Below are 18,341 nucleotides of genomic sequence, written 5' to 3' on the forward strand. Positions count from 1 at the left end.
TATTTTGAATTTAATTTAGATACTTTCAGCACAAATAAGAGTAAATTACACATCTATAGCTTTATGATATTATTATTATTATTATTGTTATTATTATTATTATTATTATATCTTTTCTCATCGAACTTTGTTATATTTTTGTATTCAGAAAAACATTGATAGCGGTCTTTAATGCACTTATAAAAAGCACATTTTATTGAGAAATTTTTAATACGTTCTTTCATTTATTCTTTTGATCTTGTAATTACATTGTATCAAAAATGACACACAAGACACATTGCACATTTTCGGCCGGCAAATAACGCTTGTTGTTTTACAGTTGCAACATGGCTTATTGTTATCAAGTCTTTATTTTACAGACGTCATGTGGCAGTATTTAAAGCTTCATTTCGAATCGATGTCTCAACCTGCACTGATGAAGAACGCATTGGTGACGCAGTGCAAGTCTCAAAGTCTCGCTAATACTCCCTCAGCTTCAGTACTCCACTCGATGTCCAGATGCTAGTGAGCCGTCTTCTCTGCCACTTCCCCGTTGAACCAGAGTGGGAGTCTTCCTCTGGTACCGGGCGGGTCCGTATTGGCCGACTGCGTCTCGAGCTCGGGACGACCAATGAACGCGGAGCAGCGACTCGGCGTATATGAGCCAAGATTGACGTGGAGGGCGCGTCAAATTAATTCCAGCTAAGTCCGAACTCCGCAGGATCCGTCCAATTGACCTTATTTTATTCGGCCGAACGTCGCTTTACTGTGAGTCCCGAGTCCTGCGTCCACCAGAGACCTTGACCAGACCGCTGCTTGCTCGGACTCCGTCTTCAACTCCTTTGGATTTGCTGTTCGGCCGCCTGACGGGACGTTTAAATCTGTATTTTGAGTCATTTCTCGGACCAATGGGTAAGATGGACCAACTATAGGAGCTCGTGCACGCGCGATAGTGAATCCACTGCAGCTTTAAAGTGTCTGACCTCGTCGTTTCGAGAGCTTCACCAACGCAGTTCTGAACGCGACTTCTTCGCTTGTTTTATTTTAAATGCAACCATTTCACAGAAAAAAAAAAACGATGAAGCAAACGTATTCCACTATATTCATCGCTATGTATTATCTGGAGGTGCGGAGTTGTCTCTAAATATAACGCCCGTTAATCATTTTCTTGCTTTTAAGGACGTGTTTTTTTATTTGTCTTCGGCTTAAACGCACCTCACACTGACAAGGAGAGAATTATGAATGAATTAATGTAACATATCGAATCAATCTAGCGCTCTGGTTTCAAATCAGTGTCGAACAGTGAGTTCACTAAAATGGTTCTTTTTTCAAATGAGTTTTGAATAGATTTTCCGTAGAGACTTTTTCCTCGTTTATGGGCAAAAGAAAAAAGAAAGACTGATAAAACCAAATGCTTTGGAGAAAAACCTACATTGGATAGTAGCAGTCACAAACGTACACGCATATTTGAAAAGTTAAGTGACGTTCTGGTATAGTTTTATTCACCTACTATAGTAAAAATAACTTATTATGAGTATTATGTTGCGCACTAGTTGGCATGTGCTGCTGATTATTTATATACTATTTACTGAACTTCACCAGGTGATTTAAACAATTTGGCCTTTAGCCTGACCTAGAACATTTGGTTTTGAGAACACAATCGTTGAACTGTTGACTTAACAAGCAGCACTCTTTTTATTGAAGCAATGGCAATTTTTTTCGGTCTAAAAAGGTTTCTTTTTGAAACATGTGGGTCATGAACGTCGTCCCCCACAATGCAAGTTAAACATTACAAGTAATAATTCCATTTCTTGAAGTTAGATAGATAGTTTCACACTTTATTCTAAATCTCTTACGATTATCTTGCTGTAATGATGAGGCAGACTTTTAAAGCAATTCCACATATTAATGATGTTTTCTAGCGTTATCTTGGAACAAACGAGATCATTGGGGTCAGATTAAAAAAAATGTTGAACCAGTAAACTGTGAGTTGTTTCGTTTCGTTAAAACGTTTAATCCAACTCTTTCATTCCTTTATTTTGTCTTTTAACTTGTTCCTATTGTGCTCAGAATTTAGAATCAGTGTGTATTAAACGTGATGCTGAAGTCCTGGACTCAAAACAAAGCTTGCCCTCTGAACCTGCAGCGAGTATTAAAAGGCCACTTTTTTCAACGCAATTCAGAATGAAGTCCGTCAACGTCCTCAACATTTAAGGAACACTTTAACAAGGATCCAGTGAGACCCGACATTCGTCAAGTTTACCTGTCAAACGCGCATTTTCCCACGCGATGCGTTTCCATACGATAATTTTATATTGCAACAGAAGAACATGGCCGCAACCTGAGGCCTTCACTGATATTGTAGTCACACGTCTCATAAACGTCATGATATTCCCGGGTGTTTATTACGCCGTTATGACCGACTGGTTCATAACAAGCGGTTGAAGAAGCTTCCACTCTAAATTCGACTCAGTGACCTGGACTCGACAGAGGCGACACTTTTTTTTTAATTTAGAACTCAATTGAGTTTGTTCACGTCGACATCGGGTCAGAAATCAGACTTAAACTGTGTTGCAAGCAATTGAATTAACGCATGTGTTTTTAAATCGTAGAGGACGCTGGTGTGTTTCTGGATATATTGAAGCCACGGGGAGCAGCACAATTGATTTGGTTGCGTACGACCTGTCAGTCTTTTAGTATTTATTTCCCACTGTACTAGTGCGTGTTTCATGTTGAGGCCTCAGTAAATAACTTAAACGTGAAATTTATTTCGATTTAACGCTTTAACCTTAATTTGATCTCAAAAAGAAATCCACTAAAGATTACACCTCCAAAAAATGAACGTATATTTTTGATACGGCGTCACGTGATATGATATAAATAATATTGGTCTAAAATAAAATAACCTACCTGATCTACCTATATTATTTTTATATATTATTTTATTTAATTCTGTTTTATTTTGTTGCGATCTGCAGCAATGATGAATATTGCTAGTTTAAAAAAAATACTATATCACTGGACATTTCAATATTGAATATTGTTGTTATGCGTCACGAGATGGGGTGTTGTGACTGTTGCAAACACTAATACGCGACGATTGAGTTGCGAACTCAACCGCGATTCAATGGCGCTAAAATGAAGGTAACATCAAGTGTTTTTTTTTTTTTCCACTCTAAAAATAGAATGAATATGAGAAAGCATCTTGCTCGCTTTTTCTTATAATGATACCCGGCTAGAGTATTTCCATTTATTCGTTTTATATGTTGTGGTGAAGCATAGCCCGAATATTCTCAGCGGTGTTCTGGTTGCGACTTCGTCCTGAAGAGGACACTTCCCCAATGTAGTTTTGAATGAAATTATTTGAGAAATGACATGGACGTAATCTTATTTTATTTTATTATATTATATTTTCGATGACCACGTGTGTGTGTTTTGGATTCAGAGCAAACCTATGGGGAGGTGAACCAGCTCGGCGGAGTCTTCGTCAACGGCAGACCTTTGCCCAACGCCATCAGACTCAGGATCGTGGAACTGGCCCAGCTCGGGATTCGCCCCTGCGACATCAGTCGGCAGCTGCGAGTCTCTCACGGCTGTGTCAGCAAGATCCTGGCCCGATACAACGAGACCGGGTCCATCTTGCCGGGGGCCATCGGGGGAAGCAAGCCGCGCGTCACGACCCCCAACGTGGTGAAGAACATCAGGGAATACAAGCAGAACGACCCCGGCATCTTTGCGTGGGAGATCCGGGACCGACTACTGGCGGACGGAGTGTGTGACAAGTACAACGTCCCTTCCGTCAGCTCCATCAGCAGGATTTTACGGAACAAGATTGGGAATCTGTCCCAGCCGAGCCAGTATGAGAGCAGCAAGCAAGCCTCGGCACAATCCGGACTGCCATACAATCACATCTACCCCTACTCCTACTCCAACACCATGTCGCCCACCGGCACCAAAATGGGGAGCCCACCTGGAGTACCGGGGGGTCACATGAGCATATCCCGCGCTTGGCCTTCCGCGCACACCGTCAGCAACATCCTCGGGATCCGGGCCTTCATGGACCCTGCAGGTGAGGACAAACAGAGATTTTTTTTGTTTTGTTTTTGGCAGCAGAGTTTATGAAAGTTCTGCAGGCCCGTGAGTCAATGGGCCCGTTCATGAGTGAGCAAACACCTGGATCACCTGCAGCACACTTCGCACACTCGTTAGTTTGTCCAGCGAGTCCTTCATCTGGTGCTCCGTCACCCGCCAGGTCCAATTATTGCACCTTATCACGCTTCATTATGGAACCAGGCAGCCAGTATGTGTCCTCCTCGAGTCCAAACAGAGCTTTTCAAATGCGCTTTCAAATGAGTTTTTGTCTCAATATTTGACACGCGTTAGTTATCGAACGTGATAATAAGTACAGTCCGAATTTGTTTATCTCTATATGCTCTCCACTTAAGTGTTGAAATCAAACATATCTAGCAACTATGTATGGGATTTAAAGACAATAAAAAATATAATGTTTTTATGCTGCTGATGTCGTTGAATTCACTTACCTTGTATTATTAAATGTACTTCATATGAAAACATTATAAATAACATATTTTTGAAACTAGTTTTACTGAACTAGAAATGCACCCAGAGAGCGCAAACCTCTGCCAAGCAGCTTAGTCCACACCAAGTCAGTCTCTCAAGGACAAAGTATCCTTAACAAAATAACAATAATAATGATAATCCTGGATCCAAATGCCTGTCCTCCTGAGTTAAAGATCCAGATCATTCCCAAAACGGAATCATTGCATATTCCTTGATATGCTGTCGAAAACAATAACCTCCTTGACAGCGGCAACTAGTTAATCATGAACAAGCTTGTCCTTAACTTCAACTGCTTTTGATGATTGAATATTTGCCCCATCATTTTCTACCTTCATGCTTGCAACTTTTAATAATGCAGCCTGTGTTGACTTCACATGAAAACGTCCACAAATTTGGGACGTTAAAACACTGACCTATAATATAGCATATACTGGTTTTAATAACCTCAAATAATAAACGGTTTTGCATGCTGACAAAGCTGTTTATTTGGATAGTGAGTTACATAACTAAGTTTTTATGTTACCAATCAAATGCAACAGCTTATCTCTCCCTGAGATGGAACGTTCTGTTAATGTGCCATTCCATTCAAGAATAAATGCATTATGCAATTACTAAAAGTTGTCATCAATTTCTCACAGATATGTCAAAACAAATATGAGGATATATATAGATGATGGTTTAGAATTTTAATTGCTACTTGACCTTTTCAAATCATTCAGTAGGGTTTTATTAATTCTATTTTATTCATTACCAGCTAAACAGACTGGTCACGTTATACGACAAATTTACGACTCTTCTAAATTCATACGGTTGCTGAATTTTTATTATTATTATTTTTTATCTTTTTGAAAGTTTGTCACCTATGATGAAGATGTAAATGTGATGTATTGGCAAACCGGGACTTTTTAAAAGCACTTGACATAGTGAAACGATCATCTAACATGCATGAAGTCAACTGTAGGCAGATAATTTCATGTTTTAAGCCCTCAGTGCTGCAGCCTCACAGCATGAGGGTCATAGGTTTTAATGCAGTGACTGTGCGTCCTTGTATGTTATCTTCCTGGCACTCAGTTTTCGTCCTGCAGTCTAAAAGCATACAATGATGACTCTAGTTCTTCGCAGTTTGAGTGAGTGAGTGGTTGGTTGTCGGGTTGTGAGTGTCTTGTGATAATGTGCCGACCTGTTCACTCCTGCCTCTCACCTCAAGTTGGTGGGATAGACCCCAGCCACCTGTCATCCTAGTAATGTATGAGTTGAAGACAATGAATGAATATATATCAATATTTGAGAGTGCAATGAAGAATCTTACATGTCCTCAAAAGGGATGATGGTGCTAAACTTGCTGGGCCCTTAAAATAAAGCTTGTAATCCAAACACTCAGTAAACTACAACTAAATCTGCTTTGACTGTCATAATAACAACAGATGAAAAATGAAAAATACACTGGAATTGAGAGGGAAATGTCAGCTATCTGCTCAAAACAGAAACCTCTAGTGTATTACAATGTAACAACTGCAAATCGATTTTTATCATATACATTTTTTTTCCTGAATTTATGGTTATCGCGCGTGGTTTTTGTTTTGTATTGACAAGAGCTCATTTATTTATTTATTTATTTTTCTTTGTGCTGACTTCAAATTAAATTAACTGAGTTATAACATTATAGTGAGCTGTGTATTTCAAGAGCAATGCAATATTATTTTGTATAGAGTTCAAAAAATAACACGTGGACCTATTCTCACTGTTCAAGGCATAGTTATAACACTTCACTTCAGGAATTGTGAAAAGTATGTATCATATTTACGCAATATCCTGAATTTTAAAACGTCAGGGAATATTTATTTTAAGGTGAGTACAAAAATAAAAGATGTAGGTTTAGGTTTCATTAATTATGTTGCGATTAAATTGTATGTTCATTCACAAAAACAAAAACAAAAAAACTTATTTTCAGTGCCTAAGAAATATTTCACGTATTCACACAATTCCATAATAATAATGACAACAATAAAGAAAGCGGCATTTGAAATCCTTTATACTGGCTACAGACCTCTTGCTGAGTCGCTGAAACAGCGATGTTTTTCCCACACTGAGACCTCTTCTTTATGACCCAGCCATCGCAGGTTCGGAGGGTTACGGGCCAAAAATGGAGGACTGGGGCAGCGTCAACAGAGCTGCCTTTCCCGCTGCTCACTCAGTCAACGGCATCGACAAATCTGCCATCGAGGCCGACATCAAATACGCACAGGTAACGCGGATATTGCCAGGAGGTTTTTTTTTTTTCTGTTTCGTTGCTGACGTGACCGTGTGCTCGTTCTCCCGCAGCCCTCCTCCACACTGTCCGGTTACGTCTCAGCGTGCGCGTACTCGCCCACCAACCAGTACGGCGTGTACAGTGGCGCAGCGGGGGGCTACGTCACTCCGGGTCACCCACACTGGCAGCCGCAGAGCCCGGGACTGACTCACGCAGCCAGCGGGATGAGCATCCACGCGGGAGACATCCACGCGCCTATGTCCTTCAAGCACCAGGCTCGAGAAGGTATGACGACGATGATGATGATGATGACGGTGGTCATGATGCAGATGATGATGATGGCGATGGTGATGATGGTGGTGATGATGATGATGATGATGAAGGTAATAGTTGCACCTCGGGTGAGGATAAAACAAGTAGGTTTGAGGAGGAGGTGAAGATGATGATGGTGAAGATGATGATGGTGAAGATGCTGACGATGAAGGTAGAACAGTTTGTGTAGGTGATGAAGATGGGAACTGTAAAAGAAAGTGAATGATTATGAATGTTGAAGCCAAAATCTCCAACTTGATCAACCACAACGTCTTTCATGGTCTCAGGAGAAAGAAAACCGAGCAGTCCACTGATCAAGCAGCAGCAGCACGAGGACCTCAGCAGCGTCCATGGACTCAGTCTCCCTACCTCGTCCACATAACCCGGACTATTGCTTCATTAGAAACTTTTTCACAAACTCCTCTCCAACCGTAAGTTTGAACGGCGTCTCAGCCACCTCCCCTCCACCCTCCTCCCCCACGCTCCCCCCCCCCCGCCCCAGCATCTCCCAGAGGAGGACGTGGAATAACCAGCTTCTGTATGGACATATGAATGTACGCTTGCATGGATGTAACTCAGTGTCTCCCTCTAAGAAACCACCAATGTTTTGTTTTTTTCTCGACGACCAACGACTCAACCATGTGAACAGATCAGTTGTCTAACTGTTAAATATTTGCCAAAGCTTTAATAACAGTATATATTTTTATAATTCCACTGTAAATACACCCCAAATAAAGGCTTTATTAAATGCCTAATACTGTCATCTCTTTTTAATGTATGCACTAATTCACCAGCAGAGAATCAGCTCAATTAATAGAATTGATAATTATTTTTAAAACTAAACTTGAAGTGAATAATTGCTGATTAACAATTTTTTCACAACAATACATGTTGATACATATCTATGTATATATGAAACTGTCATTCTGCCATTTTAAACATTCATTAAAAGTAAAGCTGAAAATTTACTAAATGTTATATTCAATATCATGGTTCAACATGTATAGATTAAATGAATATGAGGTATTTCTGGCCTTATGTTTTTCTTTTTTTCCATTTATTAAGTGCATAATTGCAATAATAACATAATATTTATTGTATTTAAACCATCTCTTGTAAGCTATATTAAGAATGTCAGTGAAGTCCACATATGAAAATTCAAAATTCACAGCTCAAATATGAAACATGACTGTCAGCAAACTTTGTGAATTTTATTTACAGAATATAAACACAAAACCACAGTCACTGAGGATGACAATAATAATTATAATAATACAATTGGTTGAAAAAAGCTTGAATGTATATAATCCTGATACATTAGATATTCCTAAATGGATCCACCTCACATTGAACTAGAAAGAGTGGGGTTTGGTATAATACTGTAGGTTTACGGTGTCACAGAACTGAGCGACCACTGACAGTGTAATGCGTGCAGATACGGCGCAGGGGGTGTGTCCAGTACATTTGAATACCTGCATCAACTACAACTTTCTGTTGATGATTTACTATAGCACGGTAACATTGTGTATGCCTGTCAGTCGCATGCCAGGTTTTCCAGGGTGTCCCTCCCCTCTTTAACCAGTTAGCTAAGTAGGGCACCAGCTCACTATCACCCAATTAATGCAATGAGCCAACGATAATACAAGAATTACACTTGAATTTAAATACCTACCACCTGAGGCCACACTGTTTTATTGCATTTATTTATGCTTAAATTCATGATTTAGCTGCTTAAAAACACCCCTGCAGTACAGCTCAAGGTTGGATTATTGAATTTCCAAAGTGACCGAATACATACTGTGACCATTGTGGGTGCTGATGAACCAAAAGCAAAGCCTCAAATATGACATACATTTTCCTACTATAGCATTAAAAACAAGAAGAAAACAGGTCAATTACACCATGTTTGAGGCTTAAATATATATGGATTATTTTTATACAAAGATTCTCAACATAAACCAGGAACACACTCTTTTACAAAGTATTTGTTCTTCACTTCATTTTGTTTTATTTTGACAAATGAGAGTAATACACAGTGTTTTTAGGAGCAATATTTAACTTAACATTTCAGTATAACTATTGCTAGCTAAATCATAAAATGGGAACCTTAAAATAACTAAGGATTTATTTGTGGAATTCAATTAGCAATGGGTGATAAGAGAAAAGTATTATTTGTTTTATAGTTTTGATCTGACATCACGAGGGCCACATGAATTCAGGAAAAGGCCAGTACGTGGCCCCTGGCCCGCACGTTCGCCCTATCTGATATGGTTTCATCCTTTGGAAAACAAAAAAAAATACATTTATTTATTGAATTGTAAGCCATGGTCTTGATATATATATATATATATATATATATATATATATATATATATAAGAAGACTTGCTCTTTACACTCCAGTCCTGGGGCGTGTCTGCTGAACATATCTTGGTAACAACGTAACAATAATCTCATTGTATCGTTTCTTTGAAAAAAAACCAAAACGTTTATTAGAAGCACTTCTAAATATAAATCTTAACGCATGTCTTTATGACTTTTTAATTGTTTTGAAAGCACTAGTGTTACTGGTCACATTTGCAGCACATTTCAAAATGTGTGACGGCAGATGTTGGGGTGTTGAATGTTTATATCAGTTGCTGCAACACAAATATTGTGAGTCATTACCTGGAGATATAAGAGGTGCTCAAGCGTCGCCTCAGCCAGCACTGCCTGATGCTATCTGAGGTGTCGGTTGGACTTGATACCTTCATGCCACCATGGAAATACGGACTGCAGCCTCTGGGGTTTTGTTCATTAAATAATAACTGACTTTTACTGTTGTGTTGAAAATAATCTGTCGGTTTCTAGAAGCTTGTCGTTGAAGAACACTTGGACGTGGCTATCACGAAGTGCCCTTCTTGTTCTCGCTGCTTTGGCATGGTGGCGTGTACATGTGCACCTCCACAGCTCATGTTTTCCCGGATACCACTCAGTGTTGAGAAAAACACTCCTTCATGGTGGCGAGGTCACTTCCTGTGGGAGCCAGCATCATCAATCAGGGCAGGGAGTTGAACCCCCCACGGTGGCGTCTGTAGACCCTCCGTGTCGGACGGCAGCAGGTAGCCTGCTCACTCACGGGCGTTTCCTATCGATGAAGAACGCTAACAACAATATTTCTGCAGGACGACGTGTGGATTCCTGTACACACTGTCGCAGGACAAAACCTCTTTCACTGGCAGCTAGGAACAACATAGAGACACACTGACAAGTACTGTATGGGCTGAAGCCCAAATATTTGTCTGAATTTCTGGAATATTTACCTACTTTCACAGCAACATAATTATCAGCAGTTAATTATATTTTTCAGGGAAAAAAAAGACTTTTATTTTATTTTATTTTATTTTATTCCGAAGCACTTTCCTAGTTGGTGGATCCCCTCTGACCATGGCAATAAATTCTATTCTGATTCTGATTCTGATTCTGATTGAAATCATTTAAAATATTGTTTTCATATAAATCACAATGATCAATACATATTTTATAATTTTAAACTGAATTAATATTTTTTAATTAATTTGTATTTTTTTAAATTTATTTTAAAGCATAAATGTTACAAAACATACATATTGCAATACGTGTTTTTATAACTTTCATAACTAAATGAAATAGATCAGCATTTAAAAATTACTTTTCTTTTTTTAAGACAAAAGAAAAAAAAAGGAGGATTGATGGTGTAAATGACTTGCTCATGGAAATTATATTTTATTGGGAATCACTATCTCTAAAATGTATTCTAATGCCTCAGTTAGATAGCGGTGTGTTTTTAATGTATTTTTAAAAATCACCACAGCTAGAGTTTTGTGAACTGACAAGGTGACTTTTTATTAAAAACTGCGTTTCAGTATCACTTTCAAGAACACGACATGGAGAGTGACGCAAAGTCAAAGCAGATTCCTTTGAAAGATCAACAAGTGTTTATGGGGATATTTACTGCTGCTCAATTGATGCTTCAGAACATTGCGTTTTCCTCGTGAACTGACATGTGTGTCGCGCACTATTACTGGAGTGTACGGAGCGCAGTCAGCAGGAGCACTGCTGGGGTCACTGGAGGTCAGGCTGCAGAGAAATGTTCTTGCGTGATGAAGCCCGCAGAGAAGAGTGGCAAGTTGGCAGCAACTCAAATGAGTAGATTGTTGTCTGCAGGTCTCAGGAATGAAATTGCACAACCAATGAAACGACATGCATGGAGAAATGTGGGAACAGTTTAGACAAGATTGGCCGGATATGAGAGAGTAACCTTGAAGCTTTAGTGTACAAGTGGGGCAGAGAATGAGACGCTGGTAAAAAAGCCAGTTCTCTACTGCAGCTAGTACAGGGAGCCCTGCTGTGTGTGGCACTGACATCTTCAATGGCTGAGCTAATTCAGTTTTGCTGTGCGCTATAATAAAATGAATATAGACTCGATCAATACGAAGCGTGTGAAGCTAAATAAACATTATTTGGTGTGTGTGCCACCTGCTCGTCTCAGTAGCTCTTGTTTCTCAGCTTGGCTTTCTACTTCCTGGAAGCTTTGAAAGCAGATTCCTGAGTTACTCCAGTTTTACTTCAGCCACTTTACAACTGCAGGAGTTCAAAACGAAACCGGCCTTGTAATGCAATCAACAGTAAAATATGTTTTTCACCACCAACTGTCCACAAGATTTCCATGCAGGCAGAGCTCCAGCTCTGCAGACCGGCGGATGAGAAATGTCTGCCCAACCATGTTCTTACTCGCTCGGCTCGCTCACCACATCAACGACACGCTCTAAAAGTGAAGGGACGGAGACATGATGATGACATTCGCCTCTCCAAATGAAAACGTGTCATTTTGCAATGGCTCTCTGGAGAACTGGTCCTGCAGGAGAGCAACCGCAGGATCACTTGGATTATTATATACATCTGAGCTTGACTATATCCTCGCGGTAATCAAATACATTTTTCAGTGCATGTAATTTGTCTGTGTTCCCGGTATGTAAATCATTCAAGGAAGGGAAGTCAAAATATAGAGTGGAAATGTCATGTAGTGGCAGTGTATTTTGGGGCAGATGTGGGCACAGACAGAGTGACGGAGGATCCTCTTTAATTTGTACGAAGCATAGAATCAATGTTCCGCCTGACTGCACATCTGTGACTTATTTTAGCTTCGCTGAAATAGTAAACGCCGCCACACACGCGGCCAGTGCTACCCCGACAACGGCTGGATTTGGCTTTCAAGTTAATTTCTGGCTCAAAGTCTTATTAGGTGATAATGAGACGGTGACTCTCGTGCCCAAAAATGTGAGCGGGAGCCACTGGATTGTCTGTTGGGCTGAGACGGAAAATCCTGCTTGATACTGAGCAGACTTCGGAGCCTTGACACGCTCGACATGTGCTTGTTGTTCACATGGCTGGTGTTTGGGATTTGACTTTTTAGTCAAGGATCTCCGTCCTCATGAGCACGATTGAAGTTTGATGTGCTTTCATGCAGTGATGTCATGTAGTTACTGCTAAGATGGAGTCACATGATTTATTGAAAATGGTAGATTCTCTTTTTACATGTATTGGCTTTCAACTATTTGTCTTTTCTTACTATTTTCTTTAATATACATTGAGTGTTTTATTTACTAAATTGCTTCAAGTCTGGTGTCGTGGTCCAAGTGGGGATCAAAGACGTTTCATGGGATGTTGTTGTGTTGTGTTGTGTTTATATGAGGACACAGTGTGAGTAGCCTCTAGTTCAGGTGTGGGCCAAGTGCAGCCCCCATAAAGTCAGATCAAAGTTTGTTTTACTTTTTAATTTACATTTTTTTTTTTTTAATCATCATCCCTATTTAAATTCCAGAAAAAAATGGTTATTTTCTTTTAGGTTCCCATTTTATCCGTCCATTTTCCTTCCCCATAGCTAGTAATGTTAGATTAAATGCTAAATATTATCCGTAAAAATAATCTATTTTCCTTCAAAACAATATATTAAAAAACTTATAATAACAAATATAATGGGATTTTATGGTTTATATGGAGACTCTATATACAAAATGAAACAATATATGACATATTTTTTCGCATTGTTGCATGTAGTTAGACTTGTCTCAATGTTTTATGATGCTATAGTCACAAAATTGAAGGAGAATTGTTTTGGCCTGCTCAGTAGTTGCAATATACAATGTGGAACCTGAGGAAATGTAACTGCGCACGCCTGCTCTGGCTACAGCTTCAGGTCCTCATTCATTATGAGGCTCAATGGTTGTCTTCCTCTTCTTTGTGGCTCCCACACTGTCTCTCCACTCCATCTGCACAAACCATCTGTCCTCTTGGATAGTCACCAAGCTTCTCCATATTTTTGAAAATATGTGTGGTCTTGCTGTTTAAGTTCAACATAGAATAGAATAGGATAGAAACCAGGAAGTAGAGACGCTGGTGGATCAGAGGTAGACAAGCCAAACCTGTTGCTCTGCTGTTGCAGCAGGACCAAGGGTGAACGCTGTCACACCATCAAGATAATGCAACAAAAGCAGAAAGATAAACAGGGTTGTCATTAATCAAGCTTTCCACTGTGCTCTGACACTCCCTCGGAGATCTGCTGAATCAACACAAACGGCCTGTTGACTTAAAAACAGCCCAGACACAATAAAACAAACAACTATCAGACCTTTTCAATAGTGATGTTATCGTCGCAATCTTGTGAGCTTGGACCAAGACGGTGTTTCTTTGAAGAACCTGGCACGCAGTCGGTCGTGGAGAACCACGTGATGCAGCTCTTCACCCTGAAACACTCAGCACTGACCCAAAATCTGACTCCAAATACGACACAGTTCAAGGGAGGATATCACACCAGGCTAATCTAATAGGGCCACGGTTGTTTCTTTCAGTACCGCGGCTCACAAACATGCAGGCTAACACAGTGTCAAAAATCAGTTTTGCATTTAAATGCAGTGGAAAGGAAGTAGGCCTGCTGAACTGTTGCACACGCAATGAAAGTAGTGTGAGTCTCTGGCTCACACATAATACTTTTTCTAGCTAAATAACAAATCCACAATTTCTTAAAAAATGGATTTAAAATAAAAATCTTGCTGACTTTTGTCTAAAACTTCAATATAGTCATATAATCATAATGTGAACATGAACTAAATAGTAAATAATGCAATAAAAAGAAAACAATAATAATAATAAAGCAGAAATGCACAAATTAGTGGACCAGTTCTACCCCCATTTTTCTGGTCCAGATCCCAGAAGACGGTCTTAATGATTCCATATCTTGAATTGAAACTGAAAATTGAAAAGATGCTTTGTATTTTTTGTGTATATTTACTGATGAAACCAGACTACTTGTATAACTTTGGTATCACTGTGTGATGCTCAAGTCTACTTGACAATAGGAGATGTGTGAGACATTTGGAGCGAGAGTGAGTTGATTTAAAAGAACAAGCACGTTGTGTATAGTTTTCATGATACGATCGAATTAAAATTTGAGTTACGGACTCACAGATACCAACTCACATTTATTGATTCATAAATCGATTAGAAGATTTGATGACATAAATATGATAGAAATAGAAAACTAGTGAATGCAAGTGCCTCTTTATGCTCCTTTCATTTGCCTTATAATGTTGGAATCTTTATCATTATTATTATTATTATCATTGTTGTTATTAGAAATAAGATACTCGGTTTTGAAGAAGCTCATTGGTCAGCACAGCATGACCAGCACAATATTTTATTTGGGTCCTAGTGAGTATTTTAGCTATAATCTCATTTATTTGTTATGACGCTTTGCATCAAAATAGAATTTTAAATGTCTTTTTGTATTTAGTAAGATGCATTTAGTTCATAAAAAATGTTCCCCTGGACTTCCACGGCCGAACTGCTGATGGTAGTCGTAAATGAACACATCAATTTGGAATAGATGCCTTTTTGAAATATAACTTTACACACAAGGCCTTCACAAAACACTTCACTGATTCTCTTGCGATTCTATTTAAACAAGCATTTTTCCACATGAAGGATGCAATAAGTGGCACTAAGTATGCTATAGTAGTAATACTAATAATGATCAGTAGTGGAGATGTAAAACCATTTTGGCAGGGATGGCGATTATTTTCACAACTAAACAAAGGTAGATGCTACCTTACTGACACACACACCCAGCATGAGGGCAGTGCTGCCTCTTCAACCCATTCTGTCTTCATTCAGGCCTCTGGCAAGTTGTATAGCAGTGAACTCTTAATATTGCGCATAGAGAACATCTCTTTTGTCAGAATTAACATATTAAAGTTGATTATTTCAGTGAACAAGCTAAACCTTGTGGGGAACGGCAAAAGGTTCAATTTGAGGATTAAAAATTCAGAACAACTCAGTCATTATTATTGCATTTAGGTTTAGTTTACGTCCTGGTTATGGTTAGCAATGTGGCTTAGATGATTAGGTTTAAGGTGAAAGGCAAGGGAAAGCATCTAGTCAATGAGAGGTCCCCACAAAACATAAGGACATAGACTTTGTGGGAATGTTTTGCCATATTTGTGAAGTCTTGACAAGCCACCTTCTTGAGAAGACATTTTGGGCCTGTCCTCACTAGGTTTAGAGGGTTAAAATGTAGTTTATTATAATGAGGTTTAAGTTTGGTTTAGGCCAAACTTGTGAAACAAACTACTTATGTGGAGAAATTATTGGAAAAACACCTTCTTGTTGGGACCGTATCCACCTGTAGGGACCTTTTGCTGGTCCCCACATGGTTAAGCCTCATGTTTGAGGAATAAACCTGCAAAATAACTAGCTTGAATTGAAGTTTAATTTCATTTTAATTTGAGGTCCTGGTTCGGGTTAGCCATATTTACTGAAGCATTTGCTGGTTGCTCTGGTAGCAGGCAATACATTGTTGTGACCTCTCCAGGGCGTTTCTTGATGTTCATACCTGTGATTGTGAAAAAGAAGAAAAATACTGACGTCAAATGATGTCACACATTTGTGAAGTGATCTCAGCCAATAAATATATTGGCTATAATTGAATACAATTCTATTTCATGTCAATGTGACATTCAAGGACGCCACTATTGCAGACCCAGGTTTTAAAATTGTTTTAAAAAAGGTTTATCTATTTAGAATTCCTCATTTTGACCAGGTTTTATTAGAAGTGAAATGTGGGTTTGCTTCCCTGTGTTATCTGACTTATTAAAACAGATAAAAATGCTTCCTTCTGCTGCATGGAAATGGGAGAAGACAAAGAAAAGCCATTAGCTGCCTCCATTCCATGCACCACACCTCCTGCCGGATCAGACAAAAGGCAAGTGACAGAGTGGTAGAGGAAGTATTCCCCTGCTCTTTAGGGCCACAAGAATGAAGATGCGTCCATGTACACCGGAGATATCCATTACTGAGGTCCAGAGTGGCTTCAAAAGTGAATTCTTGCTGTCAGATCATTGGAAAAACAAATAGCTTGTGTTGCTCAAGGTTTTCTTCAGAAACTTCAAAGAGTGGATCATCTTAAAAATGAGAAAGAAAGTCGACAATAGGTGGTGGCTACTGGTCGGATAACAGCAGTGAGCTGTATCAACAAACACAAACACATTTTATTGCAGGAATTTCTGACCCAATAAAGATTTTTTTTAGTCGGTTTTAAGCTATTTCGAAACTTCTGCCATTAACCCTATGGTATTGTCCACCCATGTCTCTGCAGGCATCACATATTTTGTCAAATTCAGTGCTAGAATGGCACCTAGCACAGACCCATTAGCAGGTAAAGTTTAAAATCTGAAACATATCTTGTTGAGTAAAATAATCATATCGCATTCTCAGGCAGCAACTTGGCTCTTTTTGTTCTAGGATCAACATTATATGTTGACACAACTGTAACCTGGAACCAAAATCGATGGTTCTCGGAACCTTTTTATACCTTTTCTAAGCTCCGTGACTTGTGACACCTGACACCAAAACAAAGTTTTTTTTCTTTTAATAAAAGAAGTCAGAAGTTTCTAAGGTCACAGCCACACATTTTCTAATGCAGTGACATCACACACAGAAGTGAACCAGTGTTGCATTTATTGAAGAAATTCCAGCCAGCACAAACACTGCTCTCTCTTCAGTCGCTACCACGTCATGCAGTGTAGATTAGCCCACATACAAAAACGCCAGGCCCAGTCGGTGGCATCTGATCTAGGACTCAGAAAAGTGCTACCTTTAATTGTGTATTAAGTGGTACCTGCATGCAATACTCACAAGGCAGTCTACTCTGACCTGCTATTTCAACTCAGATCTCCTCGCATCCATCCATCCTTTTGCTTGAACACGCAGGCCAATTGTGCGAACTTTCATCACATGGAGCTAAGTAGTAAGTAGGTCAGCCCAATCCAAGCTCCCTCACTGGGTGTTGAGAGGACGGATCAGGAAGATGAATTCCCTCGCTCTCATCATCGCAGGTGTTTGCCTTTATGAGCGGCTTCCTCTCCAAGCAGTTTCTCATTACGATCCGGTGAGAAGGACCTTTAAATGTGCTGCATTCCAACAATGCTCTGAAGGCTGTGTAATTTGGGGAAAATATTGTGTGGGGGATGCGGGGGCGGGAGGGACGAGGCCGTTTTTATTCGAAGCAGACTTGGCTCAAACAGAGATACACCACACTGCGGTCAGACTTCAAACCAACTCATTATTTGGCTTTTTCATGTTCAGACTGCAACAAATCTCCGATCCCTTACAACAGCCAAGAGAAGAAACACACTTGTTTTTCATTTGGAGTCCATCTCTGAGGGAGACTTGCCCTGTTAATGATGTGTATGCGGATGGAAGCTGCTGGTTAATAAATGGAGCTTTTGTCTGCGGCCGCTGAAATTGTTTTGACCTCAGGTGCCAAAGCTAACTCCTCACAGGCCTGATGTTCTGCTGACCTTGCATGGTTGATTTTTGATCCTGGTCCACGTAGGTCAAAATGTACAACTGCATTTATACCGTGACAATTGCCTTTTAAATCCGAGTAATACAGGAGTTTAATCCATGGAGCTATGCACTGTATGCTGAAGGACATTGCCTTGATAAACAGAAATAAAGCAGTTTGTTGACATCATTATATTTTGGTCCTGTTGTGCTTCATTTACAGTATGAGGACATACTGATGGTTCAATAAAATAGTGATCCAACATCGCTTTAGACGTGACTATTCATCAACATTTATTTATTATTCTGATTTTCTCTCACAAACAGATCCAGTGTTTGTTTTATTAGGTTGAGTCGCTC

The 18,341-nt window shown here is 39.5% G+C and overlaps 1 protein-coding gene across 1 annotated transcript; it reads left to right on the forward strand.

Annotated features, from left to right (window-relative positions):
• The first annotated feature begins 675 nt into the window (after positions 1-675).
• Positions 676-8,337, forward strand: pax1a (paired box 1a). Its single transcript, XM_053846055.1, has 5 exons — positions 676-891; positions 3,425-4,048; positions 6,672-6,805; positions 6,883-7,096; positions 7,411-8,337. Exons 1-5 carry the CDS (start codon positions 888-890, stop codon positions 7,503-7,505), a joined length of 1,071 nt encoding a protein of 356 aa, XP_053702030.1. The 5' UTR covers positions 676-887; the 3' UTR covers positions 7,506-8,337.
• Positions 8,338-18,341: the final 10,004 nt, after the last annotated feature.

The sequence above is a fragment of the Synchiropus splendidus genome, chromosome 16, assembly GCF_027744825.2.
Source record: "Synchiropus splendidus isolate RoL2022-P1 chromosome 16, RoL_Sspl_1.0, whole genome shotgun sequence".
Taxonomy (NCBI): Eukaryota; Metazoa; Chordata; class Actinopteri; order Syngnathiformes; family Callionymidae; genus Synchiropus; species Synchiropus splendidus.